Genomic DNA, 18,371 nt, shown 5'->3' on the forward strand with positions numbered 1-18,371 from the left:
TGATCCACTGTTTTCTGTGTTCCTTTTACTCACCAGGACTTTCTCCCATGCTGCACTTGTGTTGAATCTTTATTCTCTGTGGGAGTTGGGGATGTCTTAATGCAATAGTGCAGGGGTTGGAGGGAGTTAATTCCTGGAATCCACTGTTCAGTTTTGGTCTTGGTTTCTGGACTACCCTCAGAGGAAGTGTGACAAAGATTTCCTGGGTTTGGTCCTTGGAATGAATGAGGAAACATTGAGGATGAAGTGGTACAGACAGGTACAATTAGAATGTTTTAAAGACATTTGGACAGGTACGTAGAGAGAAAAGATTTAGGGGGAATGTGGGGAAACGTGGGCAAATGGGACTAGCTCAACTGGACAACGTGGTCGGCATGGACGAGTTGGGCCAAAGGGCCTGTTTCCACGTTGGATGACTCTATGATTCTGTAACTTGTATAATCAATTTTAAAAGAAGGGGTATGTAGATCGAAACAAACACAGTTCAGAGGGGAGATAACAGACTGCAGATGCTGAAATCTGGAGCTAAAAGTAAACCGCTGGAGGAGCTCAGCAGGTCAAGCAGCATCTGTAGAGGCAAAGGGATGGTCAACGAACTGCGTTGAGACCTGCCTCAGGACTGAGAGTGGAGAGGGAAGGTACCCAGCAGTTTGATTTTACTACAGTTCATTTTCCTCTGGTGGGGAAATTAAGAATGAAGGGTCAGACCCTGGGAAAAGGGCTCAGCCATTCAGTACATAGATGAGCAATCAGTCCTGATGAAGGGTCTCAATTCATCGACAGTTCCCTCCCTCCCTCCCTCCACAGATGCTGCTCGACCCAGTTCCTCCAGCAGATTGTTTGTTGCTCCAGTTTCCAGCGTCTGCCGTCTCTGGTGTCTCCTGAGAAATTTCTTCAGTGTTTTGATTTGTTGAAATGCTTTACTGGTTGTGAGTGATTCAGGCTTGGGATCAATAAATTCTAAGGGATATGAGGAAGGTTACCATGCCAACCAAGTTGTCTACCTGAGTTAGTCCCATTTGCCTGCATTTGACCCATATCCCTCTAAACCTTTCCATCAGTGGCAGTCTAGAATCTGAGAGCACAGCTTCAGAATAAAGGGATATCCCTTTAAAACTATGAGGAGGAACTTCTTCATCCAGAGGGTGGTGAATCTGTGGAATTTGTTGCCACAGAGGCCTGTGGAGGCCAAGTCATTGTGTGTATTTAAGGCAGAGATTGATAGGTTCTTGATTGGTAAGGAGGGTTAAGGGTTATAGGGAGAATGAGGTTGAAAAAAAATCAGCCATGACTGAATGGCGAAGCAGACTAATGGCCTAATTCTGCTCCTATATCTTATGGTCAATCTATGTACCTGTCCAAATGTCTTTTCAACATAATTGTACTCACTTCTACCACTTCCTCTGGCAGCTCATTCCGTACACACATCACCCTCTGTTCAATTGTTATTTGTGGAAGAGATCCCCTAACTTCCATCAAGCTTTGCATCTAGAGATACTGCCATATCTCTGATCTTCGAGTCCCCAGTGAGCTGAACTAGTTTCTGTGGCCAGATTCAGTACTCTATCTTGTGAGTAATTCTCCATTGTGTTTGTCTTCTAGCTCCAGAGGTCATCAACAATGAGCGTTACTCCTTCAGCCCCGACTGGTGGGGCCTCGGCTGCCTGCTTTACGAAATGATTCAGGGCCAGTCACCTTTTCGGAAGCGTAAAGAGAAGGTGAAGCGGGAGGAGGTCGACCGGCGAGTGAAGGAGAACAGGGAGGATTATTCTGAGAAGTTCTCAGAGGAGACGCGTTCCATCTGCAGTATGGTAAACAAGTCTGGCTTGTTTTTAAGTAAGATTTTAAACCCGTTTACACTCTGCCCTCCAGGAGCCCGTGATGTGTTATTGACTGCAAGACCATGACTGTGTGGAGATGTAGGCTTGTGGACGCAATACCTCACAATTGCTGACCAATAACTGGGTGCCCTTCGTGACTTTGAATGGTTCAATGGTCACATAAACCAGATTGGTTCAACTGTAAAGTTCTTTTCCTTGTTAAGAAGGCATATTGTTTTCCTTGTTAAGTAGGGGTATTGAGTTTGAGAGCCACGAGGCGATGTTGCAGCTCTATAGAACTCTGGTCAGACCACACTTGGAGTATTGTGTTCAGTTCTGGTCGCCTCATTATAGAAAGGATGTGGAAGCTTTAGAGAGGGTGCAGAGGATATTTACCAGGATGTTGCCTGGATTGGAGAACGTCTTATGAGGATAGGTTGAGTGAGCTAGGGCTTTTCTCTTTGGAAAGGAGGAGGATGAGAGGTGACTTGATAGAGGTGTACAAGATGATGAGGCATAGATCGAGTGGACAGTCAGAGACTTTTTCCCAGGGCGACAATGGCTAACACGAAGGGACATAATTTTAAGGTGACTGGAGGAAGGTATAAGGGGGATGTCAGGTAAGTTTTTTACACAGTGGTGGGTGCTTGGAACTCATTGCCTGCAGAGGTTGTGGGGGCAGATACATTAAGGACATTGGATGACAGAAAAATAGGGGCTATGTGGGAGGGAAGGGTTAGATAGGTATCAGAGCAGGGTAAAAGGTCGGCACAACGTCATAGGCCAAAGGGCCTGTACTGTGCTGTAGTGTTCTATGTTCCTCCAGCTACACTTCTCCCCTAATCTCCAATTCTCCCTGTGCTCCTCAGTTCTGACCTCTTGAGTATTCTCTATTTTCATCGCTCCACCATCTTCAGTAGCTGCCAAGGGTCCTGTTGCAAAACCATAAATTTCACATCATATCTTAATGATAACAAATCTGATTCTGAACTTCCCCCTCTCACCTTAAGTGGATGACCTCCAGTATTTGACATGTCTACTCTGGGGGGAAAAAGGTTCTGACTGTCTACCTTATCTATGCCTCTCATAATTTTATTAACTTCTATCAGGTCTCCCCTCAGCCTCTGATGCTTCTGATAAAACAACCCAATATTATCCAACCTCTCCTTGTAGCTCATACCCTCTAATTCAAGCAGCATCCTGGTGAACCTCTTCTGAACCCACTCCAAAGCCCCCACATCCTTCCTGTAATGGGGCGACCAGAACTGCACACTACACTCCCAAGCACGCCTAACCAAAGTTTTGTATATTGTTGTTAATGATATCATTGTACAACTCGTACCGGCTGAAGTGGTTTGATTCCAAACTCTTGTACGTCTCAATTGCCTTTTGCAGTTACTGACTAAAGATCCAAAGGTGCGGTTGGGTTGTCAGGGAGGCGGAGCAGCTGAGGTGAAGCAACATCCTATATTTCGACACATCAACTTCAAAAGACTTGAGGCAAACATGTTGGACCCTCCCTTTGTTCCGGATGTAAGTGTGTGAAAGATGCAAAAGAGAACCGAGGTTATGATAAACAAATCACGTTGATCTGTGTATTTATTCAAACGAATGTAGCCAGATGTAGGGTCATTAAGGGAGTGTGGGGTTTGAAAGAGGGATTATCTTTGTCACTACTACCCCTATTATAGATTTGATTGGAGTCATAGAGTTATCGAGAGAGCCAGCATGAAAGCAGGCCCTTTGGCCCACTGAGTCCATGCTGACATTAATAGCTGACCCATTTACACTAATCCTACATTATTCCCATTTTTTTTTATTCTCCCCACATTCCCATCAACTCCTCACAGATCCTGCCAGTCACCTACATTAGCGGCAATTTACAGCAGCCAATTAGTGCATGTGCCTGGGAGGTGAAAGCACTCAGAAGAAACACATGGGGTCACAGGGATACCATTCAGACTCCCAACTTCTGACCTTCAGTTCAATCTCAATCATTCCCTCAGCCACTGTTTTGGAGAGGGGAGTTTGTCCCAGAGTCCCAGCCAGTATTTATCCGGAGAGAGACTGCAATTGTATAGTGTGTTTCACGTCCTTTTCAGAATGCTCCAAAAGACTTCACAGCCAACAAAGTACTTTTGAAGAGCAGTCGCTGTTATAATGCAAGAAATTTGGCAGCTGATCTGTGCACAGCAAGCTCTCACAAACAGCAATGTGAGGATGGCGGAATGTCTTGGAATTATTGAGGGATAAATATTGGTCCTGACAATTGGTGTTAACTTTGAAATAGTTCCATGGGAACCATGATGTCCACCTGATACTTGGGGCCTTTACATTTCGTCCAACAGACACTATTCTGACAATGCAGAAAACCCTAATTCTCCACTGCAGTATCAGTCTAGACTCTTGTACTCAACCTGTGGTCTTCTGCTCTAGATGAGAATGATACTGATGAAACCACAGTTGACTCAAACAACATGATTAAAAACAGATTGTTGCATCGAGTTCCACATAATGCGCAGCGAGAAATGGCATTCTGTTCAGCTGATTCATGCTGTTATGCATGCACTGTACAAGCCGCTTCCATTTTGCTTCCTCGTAAATGTATCATTGTTGCATATCTTATGGATTTTTGTTGGCTTATTCCTACACAAAAGCAATGAACCCACTTGAAAATACTTCAGCTGCACAGGTGGAAGGTGCTGTAGAAACTTATCTTTGTTTGCTTTCCAGCCCAGAGCAGTGTACTGTAAAGACGTCTTGGACATCGAGCAGTTCTCCACAGTCAAAGGGGTGAACCTGGATCCGACAGACGATGACTTCTACTCCAAGTTTGTCACTGGCAGTGTCTCTATTCCTTGGCAAAATGAGGTAAGCTATACTGTATGCAGACACACAGCAGCCAACTTAAAACATCTGAGGTTTGTTGTTGGTTTGTTTATTAATTTAAATTAGTAATTTAAATTGGTTTATTACTGGTAATAATTTAAATTGGTAATTAAAATTAGTAAATTGGTTTATTGTCACATGTACTGAGGTACAATGAAAAACTTTTGTTTTGCATGCCATCTGCACAGATCATTTCATTACAACAGTGCATTGAGGCAGTACAAGGGAAAAGCAATAACGGAATGCAGAATAAAGTGTTGCAGTTACAGAGAAAGTGCAGTGCAGGCTGATGGTAAGGTGCAAGGTCATGATGAGGTAGATTGTGAGGTCAAGAGTCTATCTTGTACTAGGGGACCATTCAATAGTCTTATAACAGCAGGATAGAAGCTGTCCTTGAGCCAAGCTGGTTGTCAAAAAGTTTGCAGAGTGGTACAGCACAGGAGGAGTTCACTTGACCCAGTGAATCTGCACCACCCCTTTTGACGGGCAATGGTCAGTCCCACTCTCCTGCTCTTTCCCCATATCTCTTTAGTTTCTTTCTTTTCGAGTATTTATCCAATCCTCTTGCTAAAGGTATTTCCACCATCCTATTGTATAAAGATTTTCCTCATCACCTCTAAACTTTTTGCTGATCATCTCTAAAACCACCTCCTCTGGTTATTATCCCACCAGCCAACAGGATGTTTACTCTTTATTCCCTCTTTCTAAACCATCGATGGTTTTTGACAGAGTCATACAACAAGGAAACAGGCCCTTTGGTCCAATTTGTCCAGGCTGATCAAGATGTCCATCTAAGCTCGTCCCATTTGCCCGCGTTTGGCCCATATCCCTCTAAACCTTTCCTAACCATGTACCTATCCAAATGTCTTTTAAATGTTGTTGCTGTACCTGCCTCGTCTGGCAGCTTGTTCCATATACTGACCACCCTCCGTGTGGAAAAAGGTCAAACATCTCTCCTATTCTGAGGAGACCAGTATTAGCTGCTCCAGCCTCTCTGTAAACTTGCGATCAATTCTCTGCAAAAGACTTTACCTCTGTCCTGGAGGGTGGTGCCCAGAATCGGGAAAAGTACTCCAGCTGGACCTCAGCTGGTGTTTTTAGAAAGCAGAGTTCAATTCTTGATGCATGACCATGAACCGATGTCAAAAGCTGTTTTTATTTTTGATCAGTTGATGAATCTAGGCTCTGCTAGTTTAGTAAGATCCCATCTCATCCAGGTACGTACCTTGAAAACTCACTGCTTTGGCTCTCAGCTGGAATATCTACCAGTTTAGCACAATAAATGTCAGCAATGTCCATTTCCTGACAAACAATCTGCTGGAGGAACTCAGCAGGTCGAGCAGCTATTGGTATTGGTTTATTATTGTCACTTGTACCGAGGTACAGCGAAAAACTTGTCTTGCATACCGATCGTACAGGTCAATTCATTACATAGTGCAGTTACATTGAGTTAGTACAGAGTCCATTAAGGTAGTACAGCTAAAAACAATAGCAGTACAGAGTAAAGTGTCACAGCTACAGAGAGAGTGCAGTGCAGTAAGGTGCAAAGTAACATCAAGGTAGATCGTGAGGTCAGAGTCCATCTCATCGTATAAGGGAACCATTCAATAGTCTTATCACAGTGGGGTAGAAGCTGTCCTTCAGCCTGGTGGTACGTGCCCTCAGGCTCGTATCTGTGGGAGCAGAAAAGAATCGTCGACATTTTGGAACCCTGCATCAGAGCTGGATTGCATCAGGGTTTCAAACCAAAATGTTGACAATTCCTCTCCCCATCCTGTTTTCCCCCCTGCCTCCCCACACAGATGTTGCTCGACCCACTGAGTTCCTCCAGCAGATTGTTTGTTGCTTCAGATTCCAGTACCTGCAGTCTCTTGTCTCCATTTCCTATTAATCAGAAAGTAAGGTAATTTATTCTTTATTATTGAACTGGTTTTGTAATTGTCCTGCAGATGATTGACACAGAATGTTTTAAAGAAGTAAATACCTATGGGAGTGACGGGACATTATCGCCGGACCTGGACAACAACAAGCCCGAGCCACCTCCCAAGCGAGGCGTGTGGTACAGACTTTGCAGGCGAGAGGTGAGCTATTTTCCATTGCCTAATGGATTTCACCCTTTTCCACGTCACTTTCCCCTCAGTTTCTTGGCATTTCGTCCATTCCTGAAGCTGCATATTGTGTACAGTTTTGGTCACCGTGTTATAGGAAAGACATTGTCAAGCTGGAGAGGGTGCAGAAGAGACTTACGAGGATGCTGCCTGGACTGGAGAGCCTCAGTTGTTGGGAGAGGTTGGCCAAGCTGGATCGTTATTCCTTGGAGCGTAGGAGAATGAGGGGTATGGATAAGGTGGACGGTCATAGTCTTTTCCCCAGGGTTGGGAGTCCAAAACTAGAGGGCATAGATACAAGATCGGAGGGGAGAGATTTAAGAAACTTGGGAGGTAACTTTTTTACACAGAGGGTGGTGAGTACCTGGAATGAGCTGCCAGAGGAAGTGATCGAGGCAGGTACAATTGCAACATTTAAGAGGCATTTGGATAGGTACAAGGAGGGGAGGGGCTTGGAGGGTTGTGGGCTGAACACAGGCAAGGAGAAAGCTGTGGTCGGCATGGACCAGTTAGGCAGTTCCGTCCTGCGTTACTCTGCCTGATCCATTTCTGAGCGATTGGGCAAATCGTGAAGTATCAAAGCAAATGCCTTGTTTACAGCCTTTTGAAAAAGGGTGGAACTTGTAAGTGAAACTTCCAATACGAGCAGAATTATTTTTGCATCAAACTGCAATTGGATGAGGATGGGTGTTTAAGGCATGGTGTGTGAAGTCAATCATGATCATGTGGTCATTTCTGGCACTCTCTGATGCAGTCTGCCCCACTCGCACTACCTGAGTTTGTCAGTCTGTCACCAACTCCTGACAAATAATTGTTTGTGATCATAGGAATCAACTGAAATGGTGCCAGTTAAACTACTTGTGCATTTAACTAATGCATGTGTAGAACAGTCGGTAGCACTCTTGCCCTCTTGTTACTACCATTGAGGAAGAGGTACAGGAGCCTTTAGACCCACACTCAATGATTCAGAAACAGCTTCTTCCCCTCCGCCCTCAGATTTTTGAATGGTCCATGAACCCATGAACACTACCTCGTTATTCCTTTTTTTGCACTGTTTATATTTGTAATTTATAGTAATTTTATGTCTTTGCGCTGTACTGCTGCTGCAAAACAACACATTTCACATAATTTATGTCAGTGATAATCTGATTCTGAGATTATTGTGGGTTCAAGTCTTTTGGGCAGCACAGTTGTACAGCAGGTAGTGCTGCCACCTCACAGCTCCAGTGACCTGGGTTCAATCCTGACCTCTGGTGCAGTTCCTGTATTGGTTTTCCCCAGGGTGCTCTGGTTGCTGGTTGGTAGGTTAATTGTAAATTACCCTTGGTCCGGGTGGGTGACAGTGAAATTGGGGAGGAGTTGATGGGGCTGCAAGAAAGAGTAGATTACAAGGAGATGGGAGAATAGGATTGGTGGAGTTGCTCTGAGAGCCAGCATTGACTCAATGGGCCAAATGGCCATGCACATTTGAAGAAAATATAAAATCCAGAGACTTGGAACACAAACATCTAAACTGTACCATTGGAGGTGCTGGTTTTCAGATAAGGAATTGAACAGAGGCCCCATCTTGCCCTCAGGTGAGCAGTAAGACAATGTTGTCACACATGGTAGGCAAGAGAAGCTGCAATTCTCCTATGGACACAATGATTACAGTGTCTATTGGACGCTGTTGTATTATCCAGAGATGAGTGGAGACTTGGGCAAGTTCTGTAGCAAACAATGCAAATGCCTTGTTTACAGTCTATTGAAAACTGCACTAATGAACTACATTGGGTGGAACTTGTAAGTGAAACTTCTAATAAAAGTGGAATTATTTTTCAGTCAAACTGCATTTAGCGGATGTTATTGCTTAAGACAAATTGTGTCTGAACTCGATGACAACCATTCTCTGCAGCTGGTTGATTGGATCATATAGTCATCTCCAAGTTGGCAGGGAGCTTTGGTATCACTGTGCATCTCAGAAGGTCAAGGAGAAACCCAAATGATGTATTCAAAATTGAAGTCCTTTCATGAAAAGGATGGGGAGAAACAGTTTGTGAGATAAGTTACTGTGCAGAATGCAAGAGATTAGATTTTCTTGTGATTTGGTTGAGCTCTCTGAAATGGTGGTGGAAGCAAGTGCAAAAGACAATTGGATAAATACTTTAAAAGGAGACATTTGGAGGTTTGTGGGAAAGTGTTGGCGAAAGGAACTGATGGACTGAATAGTTGTTTTTGATCTGTATGTTTCTGAATACCTTGGAAATGTTAAAATGCCTTTAAATGAGAGGTGAAGGAAGAGGGGAGGAGGTATTGAGGAGGACTGCGTTAAGTTGGGGGATGTTACTTGCCCATTCTGCAAGTGTACTAATTGGCAAATGAAGTTCAACACAAATGTGAGGAAGTACATTTTGGTAGGAAGTTTAGGGAATATAAGAAACGGGACTCGGCTTGTGGATCCTGGAGTCTGCTCTGCCATTCACAAAGATCACTGCTGATCCAGTCTTGGCCTCGGCTATGCTCTCCTGCCAGTTTCCTGTAATCCTGGGCCCCTCCGTTTCTTGCGCTTGACTACGTGACCTAGAAATGAGTTTAGATGGGTGAGAGGACAAAGCCTCGTTGGTCGCACCACAGGTTAGCAAGGCCGTAAATGAAGCTGGCCAATCAGTGGAATTTATTCTCGAGGTGTGGAGTTGAAAGGTATGGGGCGGTATGCTCAACCTTGGACCATAATTAAACCACACTTGATACTGCATCCAATCTGGGCTGATGTAAAATGAAAAGAATGTAGAGGTACTGGAAAGCAAGGCACATTAGATAGATATCTTTATTAGTCACATGTACATCGAAATACACAGTGAAATACATCTTTTGTGTAGAGTGTCTGGGGGCAGCATGCAGGTGTCTCCACGCTTCCGGCGTCAACATAGCAGGCCCACAACTTCCTAACCCATACGTCAAGCGTGGCTTGGAGTGAGTGTTTGAAGGAAATAACAAAGATGCATTTAGGGGGAGGCTGTCCAAGCATGAGAGGGATTAGCAAATAGAAGGCTATGCTAGGTGAGGAAAGGTGGGAGGAGACTTGAATGAGCATAAACTGGTTGAGCCTTTTGCCCTGTTTTTGTGTCATATACTCTGTAATCCTTGGTAATATGTAAATCCCTAAACTCTAAATCCTTTCCATCTCTCCTTAAACCTATCTCTCCCTAAGTTTTTAAACTATCTCCCTTTGTAGCTCCTAATGTGATACAGAATCAAATTCTGTTGGGTGCAACTATGAAGCTTGTACGTCTGCCTTGACTCATTTGTCCTTCTTTTGTTGCAGATGTGTTTCAAAAGCAGCTTCAGTGACGAAGATGAAGACCCTTCAAAAATCCTGTAGTTAATGAGCCAAATTTAGATTATCCTGAAAAAAAACTGAGATTTCAGGTTAAACTGGGAACATGTATTAAAATGTATTATATTTCGACAAAAAAAACTGCTGTACGAGTTTACATATTTTGTACATTTATATTTGAATTATGTCTTAGATGTATATTTTAACTAAAGTTGTACAAAAAGCCATATATTAAGTACCACTTGAATGCGTATGTTAATTTTAACAGGAATGACTTTGTGAATTATCTATTTAAAAGTTTATTTTTAATTATTTTTTTAAAAACAGAAGAAGCACAGCAATGTAAATGTGTGCTCTTTGCAACTCGTGACATTTAGCTGGATTTTATTTTAGTATGGAGTGGGCCTGTACACAGTAGCAGTTGCTCTCTATGCCAATGCGTGCTGCGCTGTGGGTGTGTGTGTGTGTGTTTGTAAATATGCGTGTGTGTGAGTGCGCGTGAATGTCTCTATTAATGTGTACATATGCCCTTGAGAGGATGTGTACTTGAGTGTGTTTGTGGCCTGGAAATGCACTGTGTGCGCAGTTAAACTCCACCTCGAGTGCAAATAGTGGGGATCTAGTCTGCTTGCTTTTTTTTCAATCTTGTTGGAATTGGACCTCTGCTGTGCTTATGGGCCGATTGCTAATCATTGAAGTGGATCATAACCAAGGCCAGTGGTTCATGGTCTGGTCAGAAATGGGACACATTTAACCTCCAGAGCACCAAATAATGCAAGGCAATGCAATGACAAACTGCATCTGGTAGATTCAATACCTCTCTTTCCAATCTGAAAGAATGTGACACCCCTGCTTTTCCCACTGGTAACCCTGTCCCATGTAAATATAAATGACCATTAATAAACTTAGCTTGATTCTGTAAGTGGGCTGAGTCACATTAATGTCAATTAAGAATCCTTGACTGCCGTGCAATTTAAAACTGGCTTATTTGACTGATGTGAACCATTGTTCTTGGCAATACACTGAAAGCTTCGTAACCTCGTAAATCAATGGAAACATTCCCATATTACCTTAACAAAAACGTGAACTTCTGACAATGTCGGATTCATCTGTACCAAACCATTTTTTAAAAGAACTATATTTTCTTTTTGTGTTGGGTATTTTACCTATGATTCATTTTCTAAAAGCTGTGAAAGATTTAATTTAATGACCTCTCTATTCAAAAATATTGACTTCTGTGGTTTGTCTTGCACTAAGTGCCATTTTACTTTTTAGATGTTGCCTGTTCTCATTAAAGATTCTCCAGTTGTATTTAAAACGAGCATGTTGTATATTGTATCTGTGATAAGGCTTCTTCGTCTGAATACTAGAATCATGTTGAACAGCTCTGATTCCATTACATCTGATGACTGGTTTCGTGCTAATATAAGTCCTGTTTCTTTTTTTTAAAAAATTCGGTGTGTATATCCATTCTAAACTAGGAATCTTGATAGGTTCTTACCCAATGTTTTTATGTTGGAACGTTTTAAATTAATAAATACTGCCATTTGTATACAGCTCCTTGGTCTCATAGTTGAATGAAGCATCCCCAAGATGGTGCCTTAGCTTATTAGCTCTGGGCTTTCTGGAATTCATCAAGATTTGCCATTTTCACACTCTCAAATGAAACGTAGAGGTTGGGAAAGCGGTCTGATCTCAGTTGGTTCATCCGTCGAGATGAATCTATGGTTGTCCTGTCCTCTCCGGCAGCTCCTTGGATAATTTGAGCTCGTTTCCATTAACTGTTCATTCCCAAACCTGTTAAGAGACCTCCTGACATTAGCCACAGATCGGCCTCTTGTGGATTTTAAAATTGTGCCTCCTCCATCTACTTTCATTGCTTAAGTAGCAAGAGTGTGTAAGATCTGTTGAGTTTGGAACGGACGATGCGTTCCTTTGGAGCCCATTCCACCATTCTCTGAGTTGATCTCTGACCCAGTTCCATATCACTCCCTTTCCCCATGTACTTGCAGAAGTGGGTTCCAAACTTCTAACCTTATTTTTTTTTCTCCATGTATATGTCTGCTAATCACTCCTGATGGGCCTAATTTGTAGAATGGTTTCATCACGGGAGGAGACCATTCAGCCCATGTCTGTGCTGACTCTCCAGGGCAACTCCCCAGTACCAGCCACCATTGGCCTATTGTTCAATAAGATGGCTCAGCACCATCTTAACACGAGTTTCTTGGGTTCGATTTACCAATGAAGCCCAGGGTAAGTGAGCAAACTTTGAAATGAGCACCGGGGAGGAATGTTGATATTCTTCAAATATTGAGATAGAAAATTATGCATCCACCTGGAAGAGTAGAAATTGCCTTGGTTGAATGTTGCATCTGATTTAAAAAAAACTCTTCCAACAATATGTTAAGATAGATAATCTGTGAAGCAGTCCTGAAAGGTGCTACAGAAATGCAATCTCTTTCTAGATCTTGTCCTTGGATTATCAGTTCACCTGCATGTATTCTCCATCTGGTTTCCTTACAGTATAAATTATTCAGTACTGCTTTCCCGTATATCTGTCCAAAATTTTCTTGTTTTGAGAGACCATCCTGGTAATCATCAAATCCTTAATATTTTTTTGTTCTTCTGATACCATTTCCTGCCCTACCCCCGTGTCTTTGTTTCCTTCAACATCCAGAAATCTATTACTTTCTGTTTCAAATGTAATTGATATCTTGTTTCCACACCCTCTTGAGTAAAGAATTCTGTGTGAAGAAATTTCTGCTCATTTAAGTCTTAAAGTCCTGCCCCTTTATTTTGAGACTGGTCCTGTCCCTAGTTCCAGGCTCCTCAGTCAGTGGAAATATCATCCCTGCTTCCACCTTGGCAAGCTCTGGAAGGATTTTTTATGTTTCACTGTTCTAAACCCCAGCCTAGCAGAGTTCATTTCTCCTCCTGTCTGACCTGTCTGGCTGAATTCCTCCTTTGATCTCCTTATCATCCTCCTCCAGATAAGGTCTCATCAAAGCCCTTTATTAACTGCAGTAAGATTTTACTACTGCAATAAAGACCAACAAACTATTTACCTGTTGCATCTGCATCTTAGCTTTCAGTGACTTGCATTCAAGGAACCCAGTTCCCTTTTGGAGATCAACACCTTCCTGTCTTTCACTACTTAAAATGCTCAGCATTTCTGGTTTCCCCTGCTGAAGTGTAGTGTACCTTGTCCTCTAATCTCCTGTGTGGGATTTTATTAAAATCCTTCTGAATATCCAAATACAAGACACCCACTCATTTCCCCTGCTCCTCTGGGAGATACATCCTCAGAACTCTCAGTCAAATATGATTCACCTCATGAAGACATGTTTTCCCACATTTGCCACGCTGTTGCCAGCTGAGCTTGCTGAAATCCTCTTTGCCCTCCCCATTGCTGCTCACATACCCATTTAGGTTGGTTACATCAAAAAATCTGCAAATATAAAATTTAGTCTCGTCAGCCAAATCAGTGATGTAGGTTATGCATAAGCAGGGGCCCAAGTACTGATGCCTGTGGTCTCACCAGTCACAGCCCACCAACCTGAGGGACTTGTTTATTCCCATTTTACTGTTAACCAACTCTTAATCCAGAGTCCGAATCAGATTTTTTTTATCACATATGACGTGAAATTTGTTGTTTTGTAGCGGCAATAAGATATCTTAATTAGTCACATGTACATTGAAACACACAGTGAAATGCATCTTTTGCGTAGTGTGTTCTGGGGGCAGCCCACAGGTGTCACCACGCTTCCGGCACCAACGTAGCACGCCCACAACTTCCTAACCTGTACGTCTTTGGAATGTGGGAGGAAACCGGAGCACCCGGAGGAAACCCAGGCAGACACGGGGAGAACATACAAAGTCCTTACAGACAGCAGCGGGAGTTGAACCCAGGTCGCTGGCGCTGTAATAACGTTACGCTAACCGCTACACTACTGTGCCTGCAGTACAGTGCAAAGACAAAAATCTATAAAAATAAATAGTGTGAAATGAATAATGAGGTAGTATTCATGGGTTAATGCACCATTCATAACTCTAATGGCAGAGTGGAAGGAGCTGTTCCTGAATTGTTATTACATTACATATTATACTATTACATTACCTACAATTTTATGTGTTCTAACCTTGTCCTTCTGTCCCTTGTGGGGGACTTATTAAAATCCTTCTGAATATCAAAATACAAGACATGCACTGATTTCCCTCCCCCATCCAGTTGATAATGCTCACAGAACTTATTAGTCAAAAATGATTTCCCTCATAAATCCATATTGACTCTTATCTATCATATTTTCTAAGTTTCTTTATTAGAATAGATTCCAGAATTTTCCTTAGTACTAACGTCAGGCTAACGAGAGAATAAGAGCAGGAGTGGGCCACTCGGCCCCTCAAGCCTGCCCTACCGTTCATTATGATAATGACTGATCGATGCTGGTCTCAGCTCCTGGGCTAGTTTCCTACAATCCTCAATTCCTCAATCTTCCAAATATTTATAACTATCTCCACCTTAATATAATGATCCCGCCTCCATCTTCTGGGCAGAGAATTCCAGACCTTATTACCCTCAAGAAGAAATTTACCCTCACCTCAGTTTTAAATGACTGGCCCCTTGTTTTGCAGCTTTGTTCCTGTGCTTGTGGCTCTCCTACTGGTGAAAACCTAGAGCACTACAGTCATAGAGCACGACAGCACAGAAACAGGCCCTTCGGCCCATCTAGTCCATGCCGGCCTGGTTTTCTGCCTGGTCCCATCTACCTGCACACCTGGACCATAGCCCTCCAAACCCCTCCCATCCACGTACCTTTCCAAACTTCTCTTAAATGTTACAATTCAACCTGCATCCACCACTTCCGCTGGCAGCTCGTTCCACACTGGCACCACCCTCTGAGTGAAAAACTTCCCCCTAGGATTCCCCTTAAATATTTCACCTTTCACCCCAGTGCTATAACCTCGAGTTCTAGTCTCAACCAACCTGAGGGGGAAAAGGCCTGCATGCATTTACCCTATCTATACCCCTCATGATTTTGTATACCTCTATAAAGGCTCCCCTCATTCTCCTGCGCTCCCAGGAATAAAGTCCTAACCTATTCAACCTTTCCCGAGAACTCAAGTCCTGGCATCATCCGCATAAATTTTCTCTGCAGTCTTTTAAGCTTGTAGATATCTTTCTTGTAGATAGGTGACCGGAACTGTATAGCACAAGAACAGGCCCTTCAGCCCATGATATCTGTGTCAACCATGATGCTAATCCAAACCAATGCTGCACATGGTCTATATCCCTCCATTCCCTGCCTGTCTCAATGCCTCATAAATGTGCTATCGGATCTGCTTTCACCACTTCAACTGGCACTGCATTCCAGGCACCTACTCCTCTGTGTGGGGGGGGAAAAAAACTTGCCTTGTAAATCTCCTTTAAACTTCAACCCCCCACCAACCTTAAAGCTATGTTCTCTAGTATTTGACATTTCTGCCCTCTGACTATCTAACCTATCTATGCCTCTCATAATTTTATAAACTTCTATCAGATTGCCTCTCAGCTGCTGGCTCTCCAGAGAAAACAATCCAAGTTTGTCCAACCTCCTTATAGCTGTTATTCTCTAATCCAGGGAACATACTGGTGAACCTCTTCTGCACCTTCTCCAGAGTCTTCACATCCTTCCTGTAATGCAGCAACCAGATCTGCACATAATACTCTAAATGTGGTGAGTAAGAGAATGAGAGGGGATTTGAGGAAGAATTTTTCTGCCCCAGAGGGTGGTTGCAATGTGGAACACACTAAGAAGGTAGCAGAGACAGAAGGTCACACTTAAGACCTATTTAGCTGGGTATTTGAACTGCAGCAGCAGGGGAGTCTACAGGCTAAGTGCTGGTAAATGGGATCAGTATAAATAGATACCTTAAGGTTGCCACAGAGACGGTGGGCCCAAAGGTCTGTTTCTGTGCTGTATGACTGATTCTTGGATTTGGAGATCAATATTGAGGGTAACCAGCAGCATTGACTGAATGATCCATCACCAAGGTGTGAGTTTTGGGTATGAGACTCGGTGAATCAGAATCAGGTTTATCACTGACGTATGTTGTGAAATTTGATGTTTTGCGGCGGCAGTACAGTGCAAGATAAAGAAATTACCATAAATTACAAAAATAGCGCAAAAGAGGAGTAATGAGGTAGTGTTCGTGGGTTTATGGACTGTTCAGAAATCTCATGGCGGAGGTGAAGAAGCTGTTTCTAAAATGTTGAGTGTGTGAAGAGGGCATGTCCCGGATGGTGAGGGTCCTTAATGATGGATGCTGCCTTCTTGAGGAACCGCCTCTTTGAAGATGTCCTCGATGGCGAGACCTCAGCGTGCAACCTTACCGATCTGTATGACTCAACAATTTTACCATCGATCTTCACTAATTCAGATTAGTTCATCATCATACACACCAGGGTGCTCGCAGAAACAGGTCTACAACAGACGCCATCTCCCTGGCCCTACACTCAGCTCTGGAGCATCTGGACAGTAAAGACACCTACATCAGACTAGTGTTTATTGACGACAACTCTGCCTTCAATACAATAATCCCAAGCAAACTTGTCACCAAACTCCGAGACCTAGGACTCAACACCTCCCTCTGTAACTGGATCCTTGACTTTCTAGCCAATCAATGAGGATAGGCAGCAATACCTCCGGCATGATTATTCTCAACACTGGTGCCCCTCAAGGCTGTGTCCTCAACCCTCTAATCTACTCCCTATACACTCATGACTATGTGGCCAGATTCTGCTCTAACTCCATCTACAAGTTTGCGGATGATACCACCGTTGTAGGCCGTATCTCAAACAGCGATGAGTCGGAGTACAGGAAGGAGATAGAGAGCTTAGTGGAATGGTGTCATGACAACAACCTTTCCCTCAATGTCAACAAAAGAGCTGGTCATTGACTTCAGGAAAGGGGGCGGTGTACATCAATGGTGCCGAGGTCGAGAGGGTTGAGAGCTTCAAGTTCCTGGGTGTGAACATCACCAACAGCCTGTCCTGGTCAAATCAGGTAGATGCCACAGCCAAGAAAGCTCACCAGCACCTCTACTTCCTCAGGAGGCTAAAGAAATTTGGTCTGTCCCCTTTGACTCTCACCAACTTTTATCGTTGCACCATAGAAAGCATCCTATCTGGATGTATCATGGCTTGGTACGGCAACCGCTCTGCTCGGGACTGCAAGAAGCTGCAGAGAGTTGTGGACACGGCTCAGCGCATCACGGACACCAGCCTCCCCTCCTTGGACTTTTGTCTTTACCTCTCGCTGCCTTGGTGAAGCAGCCAGCATAATCAAAGACCCCACCCACCCAGGTCATTCTCTCTTCTCTCCTCTTCCATCAGGTAGAAGATACAGGAGCCTGAGGGCACGTACCACCGGGCTCAAGGACAGCTTCTACCCCACTGTGATAAGACTACTGAACAGTTCCCTTATACAATGAGATGGACTATGACCTCACGATCTACCCTGTTGTGACCTTGCACATTATTGCCTGAACTTTCTCTGTAGCTGTGACACTTTACTCTGTACTGTTATTGTTTTTACCTGTACTACCTCAATGCACTCTGTACTAACTCAATGTAACTGCACTGTGTAATGAATTGACCTGTACGATCGGTTTGCAAGACAAGTTTTTCACTGTACCTCGGTACAAGTGACAATAATAAACCAATTCCAATAGCGAATTCCTTGCAGGCGTAAATTTTGCAAACTGAACTGCAGGAACCCTTCATTAACGACCCAAGGCAGGGATTTCCAGTTACATCTGGACTGATTGAGGCCGTTTTGAACCATTAACTCGACTTTCCCTCTCTCCACAGAAGCTGCCCGACCAAGTGACTATTTCCAGCATTGGCTCCTTTTGTGCCGCCTTTTACCTCATCTTCCTTTTCATTGGCCACAATGAAGACGTCGTCATCTTTGATTGGTCAACACGCCCATCATTCATAAGCTTGGAGCCGTGACGTCCCGCCCCAGACTCCCATCATTGGGCCATTGATTATTGGTCAACAGGCCACTGGCAGGTGGTTCGTGATAGGCCACGTCCTCCGGAGTTTGGAGATCCCGCCTTCAAACGATCTTCATTGGTCTTCAGTCCATATTTCGTCTAAAAATCCCCAAACGCGAATGTTAATTGGACAACATGCACATCAATCAATGTGGCCGCGCAAGCCAGGCGGGACCTCCTGTTCTGTCTCACCCTCAACCT

At 43.7% G+C, this 18,371-nt stretch overlaps 1 protein-coding gene across 1 annotated transcript in view; it reads left to right on the plus strand.

Moving 5' to 3' along the window:
* grk4 (G protein-coupled receptor kinase 4) overlaps positions 1-11,690 on the plus strand; it is a 128,327-nt gene extending 116,637 nt beyond the window's left edge. The window contains exons 12-16 of the mRNA XM_052019362.1: positions 1,603-1,811; positions 3,216-3,353; positions 4,554-4,691; positions 6,659-6,790; positions 10,122-11,690. Coding sequence (XP_051875322.1) covers positions 1,603-1,811; positions 3,216-3,353; positions 4,554-4,691; positions 6,659-6,790; positions 10,122-10,178 — 674 coding nt within the window. The 3' untranslated portion in view covers positions 10,179-11,690. The remainder of the gene's footprint in view (positions 1-1,602; positions 1,812-3,215; positions 3,354-4,553; positions 4,692-6,658; positions 6,791-10,121) is intronic.
* Positions 11,691-18,371: the final 6,681 nt, after the last annotated feature.

This window comes from Pristis pectinata, chromosome 7 (assembly GCF_009764475.1).
Source record: "Pristis pectinata isolate sPriPec2 chromosome 7, sPriPec2.1.pri, whole genome shotgun sequence".
NCBI lineage: Eukaryota > Metazoa > Chordata > Chondrichthyes > Rhinopristiformes > Pristidae > Pristis > Pristis pectinata.